Raw genomic sequence first — 15,282 nt, 5'->3', positions numbered from 1 at the left:
AAAAAATAATAATATCCTTACAGAGTGAAAGGTAAGTCATAGATTGGATAAATAAATTATATTCAAAAATGGGCCACTGAGAAGAAAAGGCAACCAAGAGATGTACAAGACTTAAGCACTTTATAAAAGAGGCTTCCAAATGGCCAACAATCATATAAAAATGTGCCCAAAGTCCCAAGTCACCAGGGAAGTTCAAACTAAAACCACAACCAGATGACAGTACACATTTATTAGAACACTGTAGAGCAACTGACAATGCCAAATATTGGTAGGGTTTTACAGCAACCTGAATTACCATATATGGCTGATGTGTGTATAAATTGGAACTTCTTTTGAAAACCATTTGCCAGCAGAACCCCTAAGAATCCTAGGATCCAATGATTTAATTCTTAGGTTTACATCCCCAAATATATGTACTTTTGCTTACCAAAAAATACAAACAAGAATGTTAATAGCAGGACTATTTGTAAAAGTCTCAAACTGGAAACCACTCAAATATCCATCAGTAGTGAGATGGATAAGTAAATTATGGGATATTCATACAATGGAGTATGATAGAGAAATCACAATACATTAATGCTACCCATGACGATGTGGATGAATCTCAAAACACAACACAACCACTTTGCATCCCACCCTCCCCAAATAACATCACTCACTTCCTGTGTTCTCACCAAGCCACTCCCTCTGATCCTTTGTCCAATCATTTGGACTTGGCGGTTATCAAAGTCACAATATCTGTATCTTCCCAAGTTTGCAGTCTCCTTCCTTCCCAAGTTCTTTGTCTCCTTATTTCTGACCTCTCCATGGCACTTGAAATAGTGTGCACTCCTTCCTTTGTGAAACAGTCTCTAGATTCTAGGATGCCGCACTCGCCCTAGCTTCCAGGCTGTTCCTTCTCTGTCCGGTTGCCTGAGTCTTCTTTCTCCATCAGAACTATAAGGATGCTCTGGGTCTTTACTCCTTGGCCCTTTTCTTTTAGCTATTTAATTTCTCTCCACATATGCTCCCTTCAAGTCTTGGCTTAACTAGCATCTATAAGCCTATTTTCCCCATATGTGTGTTTTGTTGGACTTTTCCTTGGACCCTGGATGTCTCTTCTGAGCTTTGGACTTGCTGCCTGTTCCGCAGCTCTACTTGGATGACTAAAAGGCAACTCAAAATTAACACAGCTAAAAGAGGTTTCTTGATTTTCACAATCAATCTGATTCTCCTCAGATCTCCCCATCTTAGTGGATGACACAATCATTCATCCAGTGGCTCAGGCCAACAATGTAGGAGTCATTATTTTACTCTTTCTTTTAGCCAAGGATTGGGCATATTTTCTGAGCAGGGCCAGTTGGACTCTCTCCCAGGACTTTGAACCTTGAGTGGGGGACACAAGGTTAGAAAATTGGTTGGAGCTGATTCATCTCAGCTGAGACAGCCTTGAGAGCCTGTCTGTTGGTTCCTGCTGCCTAGATTCCCAGAACTGCCTTTGTCCCTCATTTTCTGGAGACCTCTGCTTCTTCAGTTTATGTCTGAGGCTGTAGACTACTCCATGTCCTCCCTCAAGTAAAATTTCTTTTTACTTGAAATTTTCTAATAGCTTCTTGTGTTGTCTGCAATAAATGAATCCTCTGCAATATTGATGAGTAAATGAGTAAGTGAATGTCTGCATTATAAAGACTCAGTTTCCTGCCTTTTGGTCCACCACTCAGTCATTCAACGACCATGTCTGCAACCATTACTGTGTACAGGCCACACAATTAACACTGTTCTCTGCTAAGTTCCTCTTCAGGGACTGCTGTCCCTTGTTCTCCAATTAGCCACGCTTGTCCGGGCCATACCCAAGGACACCTTTGTCCTGCGATAGCACCGGATAATACAGGGTAACCTCTCCTTTCTCAAGATCCTTAATTTAATCACATCCCTTCCTAAGATAACAAAGCTGGACACTAAGGTAAGAAGAGTTGATTTTAGCCAATGATAGACTATTGCAATTGGAATCCAATAGTGTGGACTGAACTCAACTCTGATGTGCACAGAAGTGACTGTTTGGAAGGGAGGATGAGGGCATGGAGAAGGGGTAAGCCAGGACCTGGTAGTCAGTGGAGTAACAGTTACAAAGAGCCAGGAACAGAGTTGGTCCATGTGAAACCCATCTGGGTTTGTTAACCTGCACTTATCAAAGTTAGGCTCCTCCCCTCCCACGGAGGCTGGGAGACAGGGGAGCCATCTTCTGGTGCTGGATGGAGCAAACTAAATTCTTGTGGCAGCTTTGCATTTTCTCAGGCAAACACTTTAAGGGGAGCTAATGCCATCCTAGGGATACAGTCCTGAGCTGTTAGAAATGGTGTTAGTGTTTTGTTCACGTCTTTATAGACCAAGGTCGAGGCCTAGTCAAGAAGATGGTGCAGAAGAGCCTGGCTAGAATTTGGTCAAGAGGGAACTATTGCCACCAGGTAGACCCGATGTGATCAGAGGAGTCCTTTCAAGATTGGCCTGACAGGCAGAGAGTTGCCGTTAGAGTGCGGAAGATGCTACGTGGCTGGCTTTGAAGGTGGAGGAAGGCGCCTGGAACCAATGAATTCAGGCAGCCTCAAAAAGCAGGAAAAGGGAAGAAAACACTCTTTTCTAGACCTCCAGAAGGAATATAGCTCTGCAGACAGCTTCATGCTAGCCTAATGAGACTGATTTTGCATTTCTGACCTCCTCCCGAATTGTAAGATACTGAGTTTGTGGTTTTTTCAACGTTTATTTATTTTTGGAACAGAGAGAGACAGAGCATGAACGGGGGAGGGGCAGAGAGAGGGAGACACAGAATCGGAAACAGGCTCCAGGCTCTGAGCCATCAGCCCAGAGCCTGACACGGGGCTCGAACCCACAGACCACGAGATCGTGACCTGGCTGAAGTCGGACGCTTAACCGACTGCGCCACCCAGGCGCCCCCTGAGTTTGTGGTTTTTAAGCTTTTTCATTTTCTTCTGAAATAGCTAAAATTCATTTACAGTGAAATGCACAGATATTAAGTATAGAATTTAATGACTATTTACAAATCTACACCCTGATCTAAGCAGCACCACAATAACGAGAACGGAATATTTTAACCACTCCCCAGGTTTCCCACATGTGACCTTCTTGTTAATCTCTGCAACCCATAGGTAATCATTGTTCTGATTAGTTTTGTTGTTTGTGAGCTTTCAGTGCAAGCAATGCAGGGCAAAAGAAAATAATGTCTTAATTATATTGTGAAAATAGCTTTAAGTCCATTTACTCCAATTCATGTTGTTTTAGTCACTAAGTTTATGGTAATTTGCTCCAGCAGCATTAGGAACCTAATACAGCAGTTATTTCTGCATAATGAAATATGGGTATTTATTATTTTATTTAGAATGTCTGTGTTCCCATATTTTATATAAAATATGTATTATATATATTTTTTAATTAAAAAATTTTTAATGTTTATTTATTCTTTAAAAAAAATTTTTTTTAACGTTTTTATTTATTTTTGAGACAGAGAGAGACACAGCATGAACGGGGGAGGGGCAGAGAGAGAGGGAAACACAGACTCGGAAGCAGGCTCCAGGCTCTGAGCCATTAGCCCAGAGCCGGACGCGGGGCTCGAACTCGCGGACCGCGAGATCGTGACCTGAGCTGAAGTCCGACAGGCGCCCCTATGTTTATTTATTCTTGAGAGAGAAACCACGTGAGCAGGGGAGGGGGCAGAGAGGGAGGCACAATCCAAAGCAGGTTCCAGGTTGTGAGCTGTCAGTGCAGATCCCAACATGGGGCTTGAATTCTCAAACCACAAGATAATGACCCAAGCCGAAGTCGACGCTCAAGCAACTGAGCCACCCAGGCACCCTGTATTTTATATTTTTTAAAATTACTTAAATTTTTAAAAGTTTAGAACAAATCCAAAGACTTTCTAATGCCCAGGCTCGCTCACACTCAGGTACACATGTCTACTTAAATATCTTCTCTGTGGCACCTGGGTGGCTCAGTCAGTTGAGCGTCTGTCTGATCTGACTGTTGATCTCAGTTCGTGAGTTTGGGCCCCACATTGGGCCCCGTGCTGATAGTGTGGAGACTGCTTGGGATTATCTCTCTCTCTCTCTCTCTCTCTCTGCCCCTCCCAGCTTGCACTCTCTGTCAAAAACAAACAAACAAACAAACAAACAAAAACAGAATCTTCTCTGGCTATAGGGCTTGAGGGAACATTGAATTTGGGGTGGGACCTCACAGAGTTTTTGTTTGAAGTCCTCATTTTTTTTAAGTTTGTTTATTTATTTTTGAGAGAGAGCATGCACACCCGAGTATGAGCAGGGGAGGGGAAGAGAGGGAGAGAGAGAATCCCAAGCAGGCTCTGCCCTGTCAGTGTAGCTGGGGCTTAAAGTGTGAGATCATGTAAGCCCCTTAAAGTGGGGCTTAAACTGTGAGATCATGACCTGAGCCCAAATCAAGAGTAGGACACTTAACCAAATGAGCCACCCAGGAGCCCCTGAGTCCACATTTATGAAGCACCCATTATGTGTGAAGTGTTTTATAGACATCTTCATAGCAATACCTTCTGCCATGGCAATTGCTGTTGTTCCCAATTATGAGTGAGGAACCGAGCAAAATACATACTCTAAATGGGTCAGTTCACAGAGTTACCAAGTGGCAAAGTGAGGATTCAAACCCAAGTCCCTCTGACTTCAGGACCTGTGCAGAACCTGAGATGGCCCTGATTACATATTTGTAAGTGTGCAGGAACTGGCAGTGGCATCATGGGACAGGAGCAAGAATCAGAAGCCTGATTCCACCACTAAACTTCATTCATTCATTCATTCACTCACTCACTCATTTATTCATTCCACAGATATTTGTGGAACACTTACTCTGTGTGAGGCATTGTCATAGGGGATGGGGAATGAAGCAGTGAGCAAAATACACAAACCTACCTGCCTCATGGAGTTTGTATTCTTGTGGGATATGAAAGACACTGAGCAAAATAAATTCCATTTCCTTCATATTTTGTAAGAGAGTCCTACAAGATGCCCACAGGGCATGGTATAGCGTAGCAGAAAGGGCTGGGTTTTCGAAGCCGAATTCCTGGGTTTGAGTCCTGGCTCTGCTAGCTTCTGGCTGTGTGACTCTGGGAAAATGACTCACCCTCTCTGAGCCTCAGTTTCTCTGGTGTAAGATGGGACTAATAATTGCTATCAGCCTAACCTGTTAGGATGAATAAATCAGACAATATAGGTAAAACTCTGAGTAGGAGAATGCCATTGACCTGGAAGCTCCTCTTGGTTCTGTGGCTCTGTAGGCTACCCTGAATTCTCCTAGTTTACGATTCTGTGAAGAAACACTGGTGCACAGTCATAAATAATGGAGGTTGGTTCCAGGGTGTCTGTTCATCTGGCTGTGTCCAGCTACTCACAGGACCCTTTTCACACTCCCGATACAGGTGGTCCTTTCTGCTCAAAACAGACTATCTTGTCTTCTAATTTCCTGAACCCACACGTGGGTCCCTTCTGTTCCCAAAGAACAAGAGACAAGGCTGAGGGGAGACTGGAGCCCCGAAGGACTGTGTGCAGCTGCAGGCTTAATCTCAATGAACAAAAGCCACCTGGGGGACAGGGCTCTGCCGGGCAGCCCTGGGGCCCATTTATTCGAAGGCTGTGGGTTGCCGGGGCTTTGTTAGCGGCCCTCAGGGAGGGACTCGCAGGAAGATTTTCTTTGCTTTTCCTGGATGCCAGCCCCTCCAGGCTGCCTTTTCCTTTATAACATGGCCTACATCTGACGATTGTGTTCCTGAGCGGGGTCAGGTCCGTGGGGCTGGGAAGGTTGAATTTTAGTTCAAAATGTGTTTTCACCCTTAACTCTGCTGCCCCAGCCCAGGATACACACACACACACACACACACACACACACACACACACACACATCCCTCTTCTACTTAGTCCTTCATGCACTTCTCACGTTGACATATTTATGTGCCATGTGATTAATATCAGCCTTTCACAGTTACTGGGAATGTGGGGTCAATCAGGGGCTCTGTCCACGAGTACTCACCACTGCACCCTCACACTATGGGTCTGTGTTACCATTAGGGTTGCCGAATTTGGTGAATAAAAATTCAAGATGCCCATTTAAAGTAGAAATTCAGAACATGAGTAATTTTCAGATAAAACAGGCACCATGCAATATTTGGGACATAGACTAAAGATGACTGGTTATTTATCTGAACTTCAAATCTAAGTGTGCATCCTGTATGTCATCTGGCAAACTCTAATTATAACTTGTTTGTGCTGCTTGATAAATACACCCATGAATGAGGGAATGAACGGGTCTAATGCAAGATCAAAAGCAAAAAACAAATATAGACACTTATTGGCAAGAACATGTTAGACGTGGTTGTTTCAAGGTGATAGCACTACTGGGGAATTTTCATTTTTCTACGTGATTTTGCTTTCTTCTAGTTGACGACAATGTGCAAAGTTTTCACCTATCACATATGTATGTATTTATACCTCTACATACACACACACACACACACACACACACACACGCACGCATGCACACACACACATATAGCCAACTTCTTAACATTAGTGTAAAGCCTGCTTAAAAGAAACAGCTTGTAGGGGCGCCTGGGTGGCTCAGTCGGTTGAGCGTCCGACTTCAGCTCAGGTCACGATCTCACGGTTCGTGAGTTCGAGCCCCGCATCGGGCTCTGGGCTGATGGCTCAGAGCCTGGAGCCTGCTTCCAATTCTGTGTCTCCCTCTCTCTGACCCTCCCCCATTCATGCTCTGTCTCTCTCTGTCTCAAAAATAAATAAACATTAAAAAAAAATTTTTTAAAAGAAACAGCTTGTATTTTTCCTCAGCCTGAAAACCAGAATTTTCTGAACACATCCCAGAGGTTACAGGCACTTTGAATATCCACGAGCAGATTACTGAAAGCATTATTGAGAGGCCTACATAGCTTATCAGTAAGATCGAGTACACAAGGGGTACGTAGGAATGAAAAAGTATTGCTATTACATTATTAATCATACTGTGCTTTATCCAATTTGCTCCTGAAGCTTTGGGGATGTAAAGATAAGTCTAGTTAAACCTAGGACACAAACTCTTGATTAAATTGCACATAATGGGGAATCTTTGGATATTTTTTTCCCTTTGATTTGCAGCAGAAAGGTGGAAAACGAAACAAACATAAGCTCTTACAGAGAATGAGACTTGTCCCTCCCTGACCACACACAGCTTCCTGTGATGTTTTGAGGCTGGGCACCTTTGAAATTTGCATGTCGGATGACCACAGTGGCCTGGTGGTGGTGGGCATGTTGCGAGGACTATACCTTAAGGGAGCAAGAATGGGGTGGGGGGACTCCCATTTGTGATTGGCCTACTCTGTGCTGGGAATAGCCCTTTGTCTCCTTTTGTCCATAAAAACAACCCTAGTTACACACATTAACCCTGTCTCATAATTGACTTAAAAATGATAAAGATTACTCCCAGGTCACACCTCCAGAAGCATTGCAAGGTGTTTAATAGTTGGAGAAAGAGTCACTTACGTTGGCTATGCTGTACTTACCAAGGCAGAAAGCCTTTATTAGAAGAAATAAATATTCTTTCTGAATATTTCCATCTCAGGATTTGAAAGATTAAAACTTTTTGTTCCATATTTTAAGGAAGCCCCCTCTAGGTTTCCAGTTCTGAAAGTGGTGGAATTAAGGTGGGGAGGGATTTCTTCTCTCCCCTATAGCTATTTTTTTAAGTTTATTTATTTATTTTGAGAGAGAGAGAGTGCGCATGCGTGTGAGCTGGGGAGGAGGCAGAGAGAGAGAGAGAGAGAATGAGAGAGAATCCCCAGCAGGCTCTGTGTTGTGAGCCCAGAGACCAATGTGAGGCTTGATCCCACGAACCATGAAATCATGACCTGAGCTGAAATCAAGAGTTGAACATTCAACCAACTGAGCCACCCAGGCATCCCTCTCCTCTATCACTATTAATGGTTCCTGATGTTCTGCAGAGATTCAGTGTGAGAAAAAGGGAAGACAAGGCTATACCCCATGTTATCCCCAAGCCAGCATGTGTGGAGATCAGAGTGTTTCCTGGAATGACAACATGTTAGTAAACAGCAAAATCTGTAAACTTTGCCGAGCTTCAAGTCTCCTAACACCCCTTATGAAAAAATTGGGAATAAACTGAAATCCGTTTTGCCTACTCAGTGAGGAGAGACGGGCCTGAAAGGGAGAGATGCTAAGTATGTCCTTCTGAAGAGTTCCCGGTCTTAAAAGGAGAAAGTTAGTTGGCTGGACTTTGGAAGAAGGAAAATGTGACTTTGAACAAAGCAAGGATGTGAATTGAGAGCACCTCATCATTCTCAGGGAAGAGAGAGGGGGAGAAACAGGCAGTCTGCTAATTGCTAAGGGTGGGGGCGAAAGAGCTGGGTCCATATGCCTCTGCGTGGCAGCGTTGTGAATAGGCCACTCTAAGCTACCGATTAAATCCACTGAGCGTGGGTCAAAATTCGACTCCACCACATCTGAGTACTGCATGAACTCAAGGGACCTATTTCCAATTCACACAAAACCATCTTCTTTGCAACTATGGTGTAGAGTCTTTGAGCAAATTGTATATCAAGTGAACTGTATCAATTAAAGATGGAGGGAGACAGGTTTTATTCCTCCAGAGAAATGTCCTTAAACACACAGTGACATTTCAATTATTCTCCCATTAGTATTCTCTGAATAAAGACTTTTTTTTTTTTTTTGCCTTTGCTAGTAGAAACTGCTTGGTATGCATATTTAAATAACTGCCACACTGAATTAGCTTTAAGAATAGTTTCTTAACATAATGGATGCATTAAAATGTAGAGAAAAGTAAGAGAGCCACATACAGACCTCCACGCATAAGAAAAGAGCAGGGAGTAAGAGACACTGCCAGATTCTAGCCATTTTCTGAGCCTTGGATTACGATCCTGGCTTTAGGATCACAGTCTAGCCACTGATCTAAGTTAGCTCTACCTCTGTTAAAAGCTATTTGGCAAGAATGGCAGTGCCTGTCCTGATTCTGCTCAGGAAGGATGCTCTAAGGAAACCATTTCTACTCCCAGTCATTGTAAAGAAAAAGTGGTTTTTGTCCAAGTTCTGAAGATCAACCTCACACCAGCCATTGATGACAGTTAGTAGCCACAGTCACTGTCCCACAATTAATGAGGGAAGAGTATCTACTGAATGACAAGACATCTGAACTCATTCTTTGTCTGCCTATTTAGCTACAGTGTTTTGAAAAGTATGCTATCCTCCAGGCCAAGGGGAACTGTGACAAATAAACCCAGCAGTATTTATTGGTGACAGTAAAACAACAATTTGTTTCATTATAGTGTCAAATAAGTCAAAGAGAACCAAAGCCCTTAAGGAAGAGCCTACCAAAGATTTTGCAAATGCACACCTAGAAATCAGGACGGGTTTCCAGAACAATGTTTGGGGTGAAGGTGGGAGTATCTCCATTGCAAGATCCCATACAAACACTTACCACAAATTAACCAGGAAAGGATGCTCCAGACCCTGCATGATCTGGAGCTCCTTGAAGACATTTCTCACTTCGTTGCGTTCCACACACTTTTGTTTGTTCATGTATTTCATTGCGTACATCTTCTTGGTATCATTCTTCTGCACAATGCAGACCTAATGGTGCAAACCAGAGTGAGAAGGTGGTCAGGGCGTTGACAGATCATGGCTGCAAGAGACAGAACAAGACCTGTTGGGTGGCATGGCCTGGAGGACTTATCACTTGCAAATACTCTGATGCTCAAGTTGCCACTGAGCTCTGATTTCGGAGTAAAAAAATTCATTTTCTTCCCCTATGCCAGGTCAATTCTTGAATCTGTGTTTTCTCAAAGGAGTCTGCCTGTTTTTGGCTCTTGGGGTTTTGTTTAGACAGCATTTTGGAGAAAACGGCCGCTTCTTTGCCACGAATCTGCCAACAGCAAATGACATCCGCACTCTGCTTTGAGTGACTTTAATGGGCATGGCTAAACTACCAAGCTGAACAATACCGTGTGAAGAATTTCTCTTTAACCATACTTGATATAACCTAAAAGGACTTAAAGCACTTGGAAAATAGGGAACACGATATCCATATTTTCAAAATTCTTTTAGAGGTTCTGTATGTCTGGTAAAGTGGACAGCAGATGATTTTAAAATGCAAGCTCAATATTAATAAGAAATATTCTCGAAGTATGTCTCCACCAAGAAACTAATGATCAGGACTTGAATCTAGAACGTTCTTGCAAAAATAATTAGCTTGGTGGAGCACCTGGGTGGGTCACAGAAGCATCTGACTTCAGCTCAGGTCATGATCTCATGGCGTGTGGGTTTGAGCCCCGTGTCGGGCTCTGTGCTGATGGACAGCTTAGAGCCTTGAGCCTGCTTCAGATTCTGTGTCTCCCTCTCTCTGTCCCTCCCCTGCTCACACCCTGTGTCTCTCTCTCAAAAAAATTAAACCTTAAAAAAAATTTTTTTAATTAGACTAGATCTATCTTTCATGGTATATTTTTGAGAATAAAAACATTGGATACCTGAGGAAAAAACAGAAACGGGACAGCTTCTTTTCCACATAAGATTTAACTCTTACATTGAGAAGATAACTATTACTGAAGATACTGATACAGTTGGCCACTGAGTCCAAAAGTTTACTGTCCTCCTTATCGTGGAGAGAAAGTCTTAAAATCTAGTGAGAGTCAATGGGCATGACGATGAAATAATTCTAAGAACAACTGGTGTTCATTATATCACACACCTCAAACTGTAGTGAGAATTTTATAACAACCTCTCTGAATTATCATTCCTCAGGGTCCCAGTCACTGGATAATCTGAATATTCTCAGACCCTGTTCCCTGAGGCATATAACCCTGCCAGTGGTTAATCATTATGGTTCTCACCTTTCCAAAACTGCCTTTCCCAATGGCTCGCAAAATTTCAAAGTGGTCAAAGTTGACTGAAAAACAAAAAGAAGAACAATGTGAGGGATTATTAGTTAATTGCTTTTTGATCACTAATAAATAAGAAAGATTTGGCGAAATTGAAGTATCTTGTTTCAACCAGCATTCCAGATGATCTTAAAATGCCCATTCATTCAATAAATATTTCTTAAACAAGTATTATTTATTAATCACAGTGCTTAGTACTGGGGGATATAGTAATGGCAAAGTAAAAATCGAATCTCTGCCTTTATGGAGCCTGTAGTCTAGTAAGGACTCCATAGAGAGAGAGATGCTCGTAGCCTAAATAGTCATAAATTAATGGACAATTAAAACTCCCCCTGAACGTTAAGGAGAGGCGTGGTGGAGCTCTAAGAGCATGTAACAGTGGATTTCACATAGGGGGTAAGGTCAGGAGGAACACCGCTGACCACTGACGATTACGGAGAGCTCTGGTCCTTTATGAAGGTGGCTCTCCTCAGCATCCATATTGTAAAAATCCCTTTGCCTATTTTCTCATAACAATCACTCTGTTGTACCTAAATGATTTCTTTTTTGCCAAGAAGGATACTATTATGAGTTTATAGAATGAGCCGATTCCCAAGGCACAAATATCTTAACAGATTCCCAAGAATATGTGTGCAGGGTTTCACTGAATGGTGCTTTGAAGTTGCCATTTGAGCTTCTAGAAGTCAGAAGCAGATGTTTGTTTACATGTAGTGTGGTCTCTTGGTCAGTGCTCATGAAATTCTCAGTGATAAGAACAGCAAAGTACAGGTTCTCTCAGAAAAGTGACAACCTTTGGTTCCCTGACCTGTCGATCTTCAGGAAATGTTCCACTATGTTTCATGGTTTTTGAAATAAGGGTTTAGAGGAGTAAAATTCCAAATGAGGGATTTTAAGAGTTTATTCAGAGAAGATTGCAAAACTCTAGAAGTTACCATTCTTCTCTTTAAAAAGACTATTTTGTCTGCTTTTCCAAGAATAATTACATTAGCTACTCCTGAAGGAAAAAAATATGGGTAAGGGGAACTCTTAAGGTCTTACCAAGCTTTCTGAGGGTTGAAATGTTTGAATGTGACTTAATCATTTCTTCTCCTGAACTCCCAAATCACTTTATTTCTACTGCACAACCCATTCAGTCATGTGAGGCAGCATGTAAATTACAAATAACCTTGAATTCAAACACAAAATAACAATGTCATTTGTAGTGAGGGACTGAATTCTATTTTCTCAGCTATTGAAATGAGACTGACCCTCTTAGACAAGAAAAACATACCTTCTACCCAGAAAGTGTCAATAAAGTTGTTTACTTAAAGCTAGTCAAGTGAATGGCTTAATTTCCAAAATTCCTGTAGTTTGAATTTCTTTCATCCACTAGATTATAAACTCTATGAGAGCAGAGATGGTAGGTCCTTTTGTCCATCCTGATTTCCTAGGAACTCAGAAAATTCCTGGCTTGAGGTAGCTGGAAGCCAAACTCTTTGCACTTCCCACAAAGCCTCACAAGGTGATGTGCACACGGTTGGTTCTCAGCAAATAAATCCAACGAAGTTGTAGAGGCACACAAGAACCTCAAAAAATTGCTTCTTGTAAATAGAAGCAGCATGAGCATGAGGGTCTTCCAAGGAAGTGGTTTTTAATGGGGTCAAGCCCCATTAATGAGTTTTGAAATAAATTTAGTCGTAATGAGAAGCACCCAAAAGTTAAACAAAATAGAATAGGTTAGAAATGTCTCCAACACAGCAAGAGTAGTGTTGCTTTAGGGGCACCTGGGTGGCTCAGCCGTTTAAGCATCCAGCTGTGGCTCAGGTCATGATCTCACAGTTCGTGAGTTCGAGCCCCACATCTTAATCCCCATCACCTATTTCACCCATTCACAACCTCCCGTCTGGTAACCATGAGTTTGTTCTCTATAGTTAAGAGTCTGTTTCTTGGTTTGTTTCTCTATCTTTTTTTTTTTCCCCTCTGTTCATTTGTTTTGTTTCTTAAATTCCACATATGAGTGAAATCATATGGTGTTTATCTTTTTCTGACTTATTTTACTTAGCATTATGCTCTCTAGCCCCATCCACATTGTTGCAAATGGCAAGATTTCAGTCCTTTTTATGGCTGAATAATATTCTAACACACACACACACACACACACACACACACATACATACACACACACCACATCTTCTTTATCCATTCATCTATCAATGGGCACTTGAGTTGCTTCCATAATTTAGGGATTGGAAATAATGCTGCAATAAACATAGGGGTGCATGTATCCCTTTAAATTAGTGTTTTCATATTCTTTCACCTTTTTGGTTAATTTTTTTTCTTAGTATTTTGTTATTTTTGTTACAATTGTAGTGGGATTGTTGTTTCTTTTTCATATCTCTTTCTGCTGCTTCATTATTAATGTACAGAAATGCAATGGATTTCTGTACATTGATTTTTGCATCCTGCAATCTTACTGAATTCATTTATCATTTCCAGTAGATTTTTTGGTGGAAACTTTAGGATTTTCTCTATATAGATAACATCATGTCATCTGCAAATAGTCCAAGTTTTACTTCCTTATTTTGGATGCCTTTTATTTCTCATTCTTTTCTGATTGCTGTGGCTAGGACTTCCAGTTCTATGTTGAATAAAAGTGGCGAGGGTGGACATCTGTGTTTTGTTTCTGACCTTCGAGGATAAGCTCTCGGTTTTTCCCCATTGAGGATGATATTTGCTGTGGGTTTCTCATAGAAGGCCTTGATTATGTTCAGGTATGTTCCCTGTAAACCTAATTTGTTGAGCGTGTCTTCATGAATGGATGTTGTGCTTGGTCAAATGTTTTTTTCTGCATCTGTTGAAATGACCACATGGATTTTATTCTTTCTCTTACGGATGTGATATATCACATTGATTTGTGAATATTGAACCCCCTTCGTATCCAGGTACTAAATACTACTTGATTGTGGTGAATGATTTTCTTAAAGACATTGTTGGATTTGGTTTGCTAATATTTTGTCGAACACACATTACATCGGTGTTCATCAGCGATACTGGCCTGTAGTTCTCTTTTTTTGTTGTGTTTTTATCTGGCTTTGGAATCAGGGTAATGCTCGAACTCACTTACTGCCCCTTCTTGAATGTCCAGCAATAGGAGGGCAGCTGATTGAAAAGGCAGTGAGACCTCATAAATTCAGGCAAAATGAGAAAGAGATGAAGTCAAAATTATGGATTATTTTGTCAACAGAAACCCATTTGTATTACAGGCATATAGGATGTGCCACAGGGACTGGGGATCAAGTACCACATCCACTGTATGCTTAAACCTTTGATCACCGTGTGTAGTATCAACCAGCAGATTATCTATGACCACAGGACAAAATAGGCCTACAGCCTCTTTTTGTATTGCCTACGAGCTAAGATTGGTTTTACATTTTTAAAGGATGATAAAAAAAACAATAAAGAATATGCAACCACATAAAAATCTGTAACATTTACTAGATGGCCCTTTACAGAAAAGTGTGCCAGCCCCTGAGATGAAGAATATGGTCTCTGGAAATGGACTGCCTGCGTTCAAATCCTACCTCCTACGTTTCATAGTTGTATAATCTTGGCGGTTTACTTCTGTGTTCTGTTTCTTCATCTGTGAAATGGGTATGAAAATAATGTGCGTCTCATCGGGTTTAGAGGAAGATGAAATGAGTTCCCATACACAAAGTACTTAGACTATCAACTTGAATTACACTTTGACTAGTATTTCTACTACTACTTCTTAGGGGCGAGCATAATTCAGACTCCCAACCAACGCTACCTTACGTTGCTGTCATAGCACATGGATATTATGAGTCAGCATGAAAACACTGGCAATTGTCAGTGTCATTTCTACATATTTTGGGTTTTTGTAGTCAGTGGTGTGGTATTCCTGCAGTGTTTCCTCAGTTTCCACAGTTAACCTTTGCTGTCACGTTGTTGTGTGTTGTCCTTGTATCACGTTCTACAGCTTTGTTCCTGATTCATGAAGGAGATCTCGTGCCAAGAAGACAGAGAGGTGCTCTAGGGGTACTGTTAGACCCTGGGTCTGTGGCGCCTTGAAGGCAGCCGTTGGGTGTGGAGAGAGGCAGAGCCTGGTTCTCACTTCACTCACAGACCTGGCCTATGGTATGTGGCCTGTGGAAGAACAGACAGGCAGAAGAGCTGGAACCTTCAATACCTTTCTGATCTGCTTCCGAGTTGTGTGTTCACACAACCCTGGTCTTAGCAAACATCATGCCAGTGCAGTGTCCTTGATGTTGTCTGGAGGGGTGTCACATTAACCGATGGAGTTGAATGGGCCCTCGTGTTAT

General features: G+C 41.9%; 1 protein-coding gene across 3 annotated transcripts in view; it reads right to left on the bottom strand.

Annotated features, from left to right (window-relative positions):
* The window catches only part of STK32A (serine/threonine kinase 32A), a 133,483-nt gene that overhangs the window by 88,886 nt on the left and 29,315 nt on the right, over positions 1-15,282 (bottom strand). For all 3 annotated transcript variants that reach the window (XM_045492998.1, XM_045493008.1, XM_045492989.1), the window contains exons 3-4: positions 10,916-10,971; positions 9,508-9,659 (exon numbers count right to left, since the gene is read on the bottom strand). In XM_045492998.1, the coding sequence (XP_045348954.1) occupies positions 9,508-9,659; positions 10,916-10,971 (208 nt within the window). The remainder of the gene's footprint in view (positions 1-9,507; positions 9,660-10,915; positions 10,972-15,282) is intronic.

The sequence above is a fragment of the Leopardus geoffroyi genome, chromosome A1 (assembly GCF_018350155.1).
Source record: "Leopardus geoffroyi isolate Oge1 chromosome A1, O.geoffroyi_Oge1_pat1.0, whole genome shotgun sequence".
Classification (NCBI taxonomy): domain Eukaryota; kingdom Metazoa; phylum Chordata; class Mammalia; order Carnivora; family Felidae; genus Leopardus; species Leopardus geoffroyi.
This window is presented reverse-complemented; position numbering and strand designations above follow the sequence as displayed.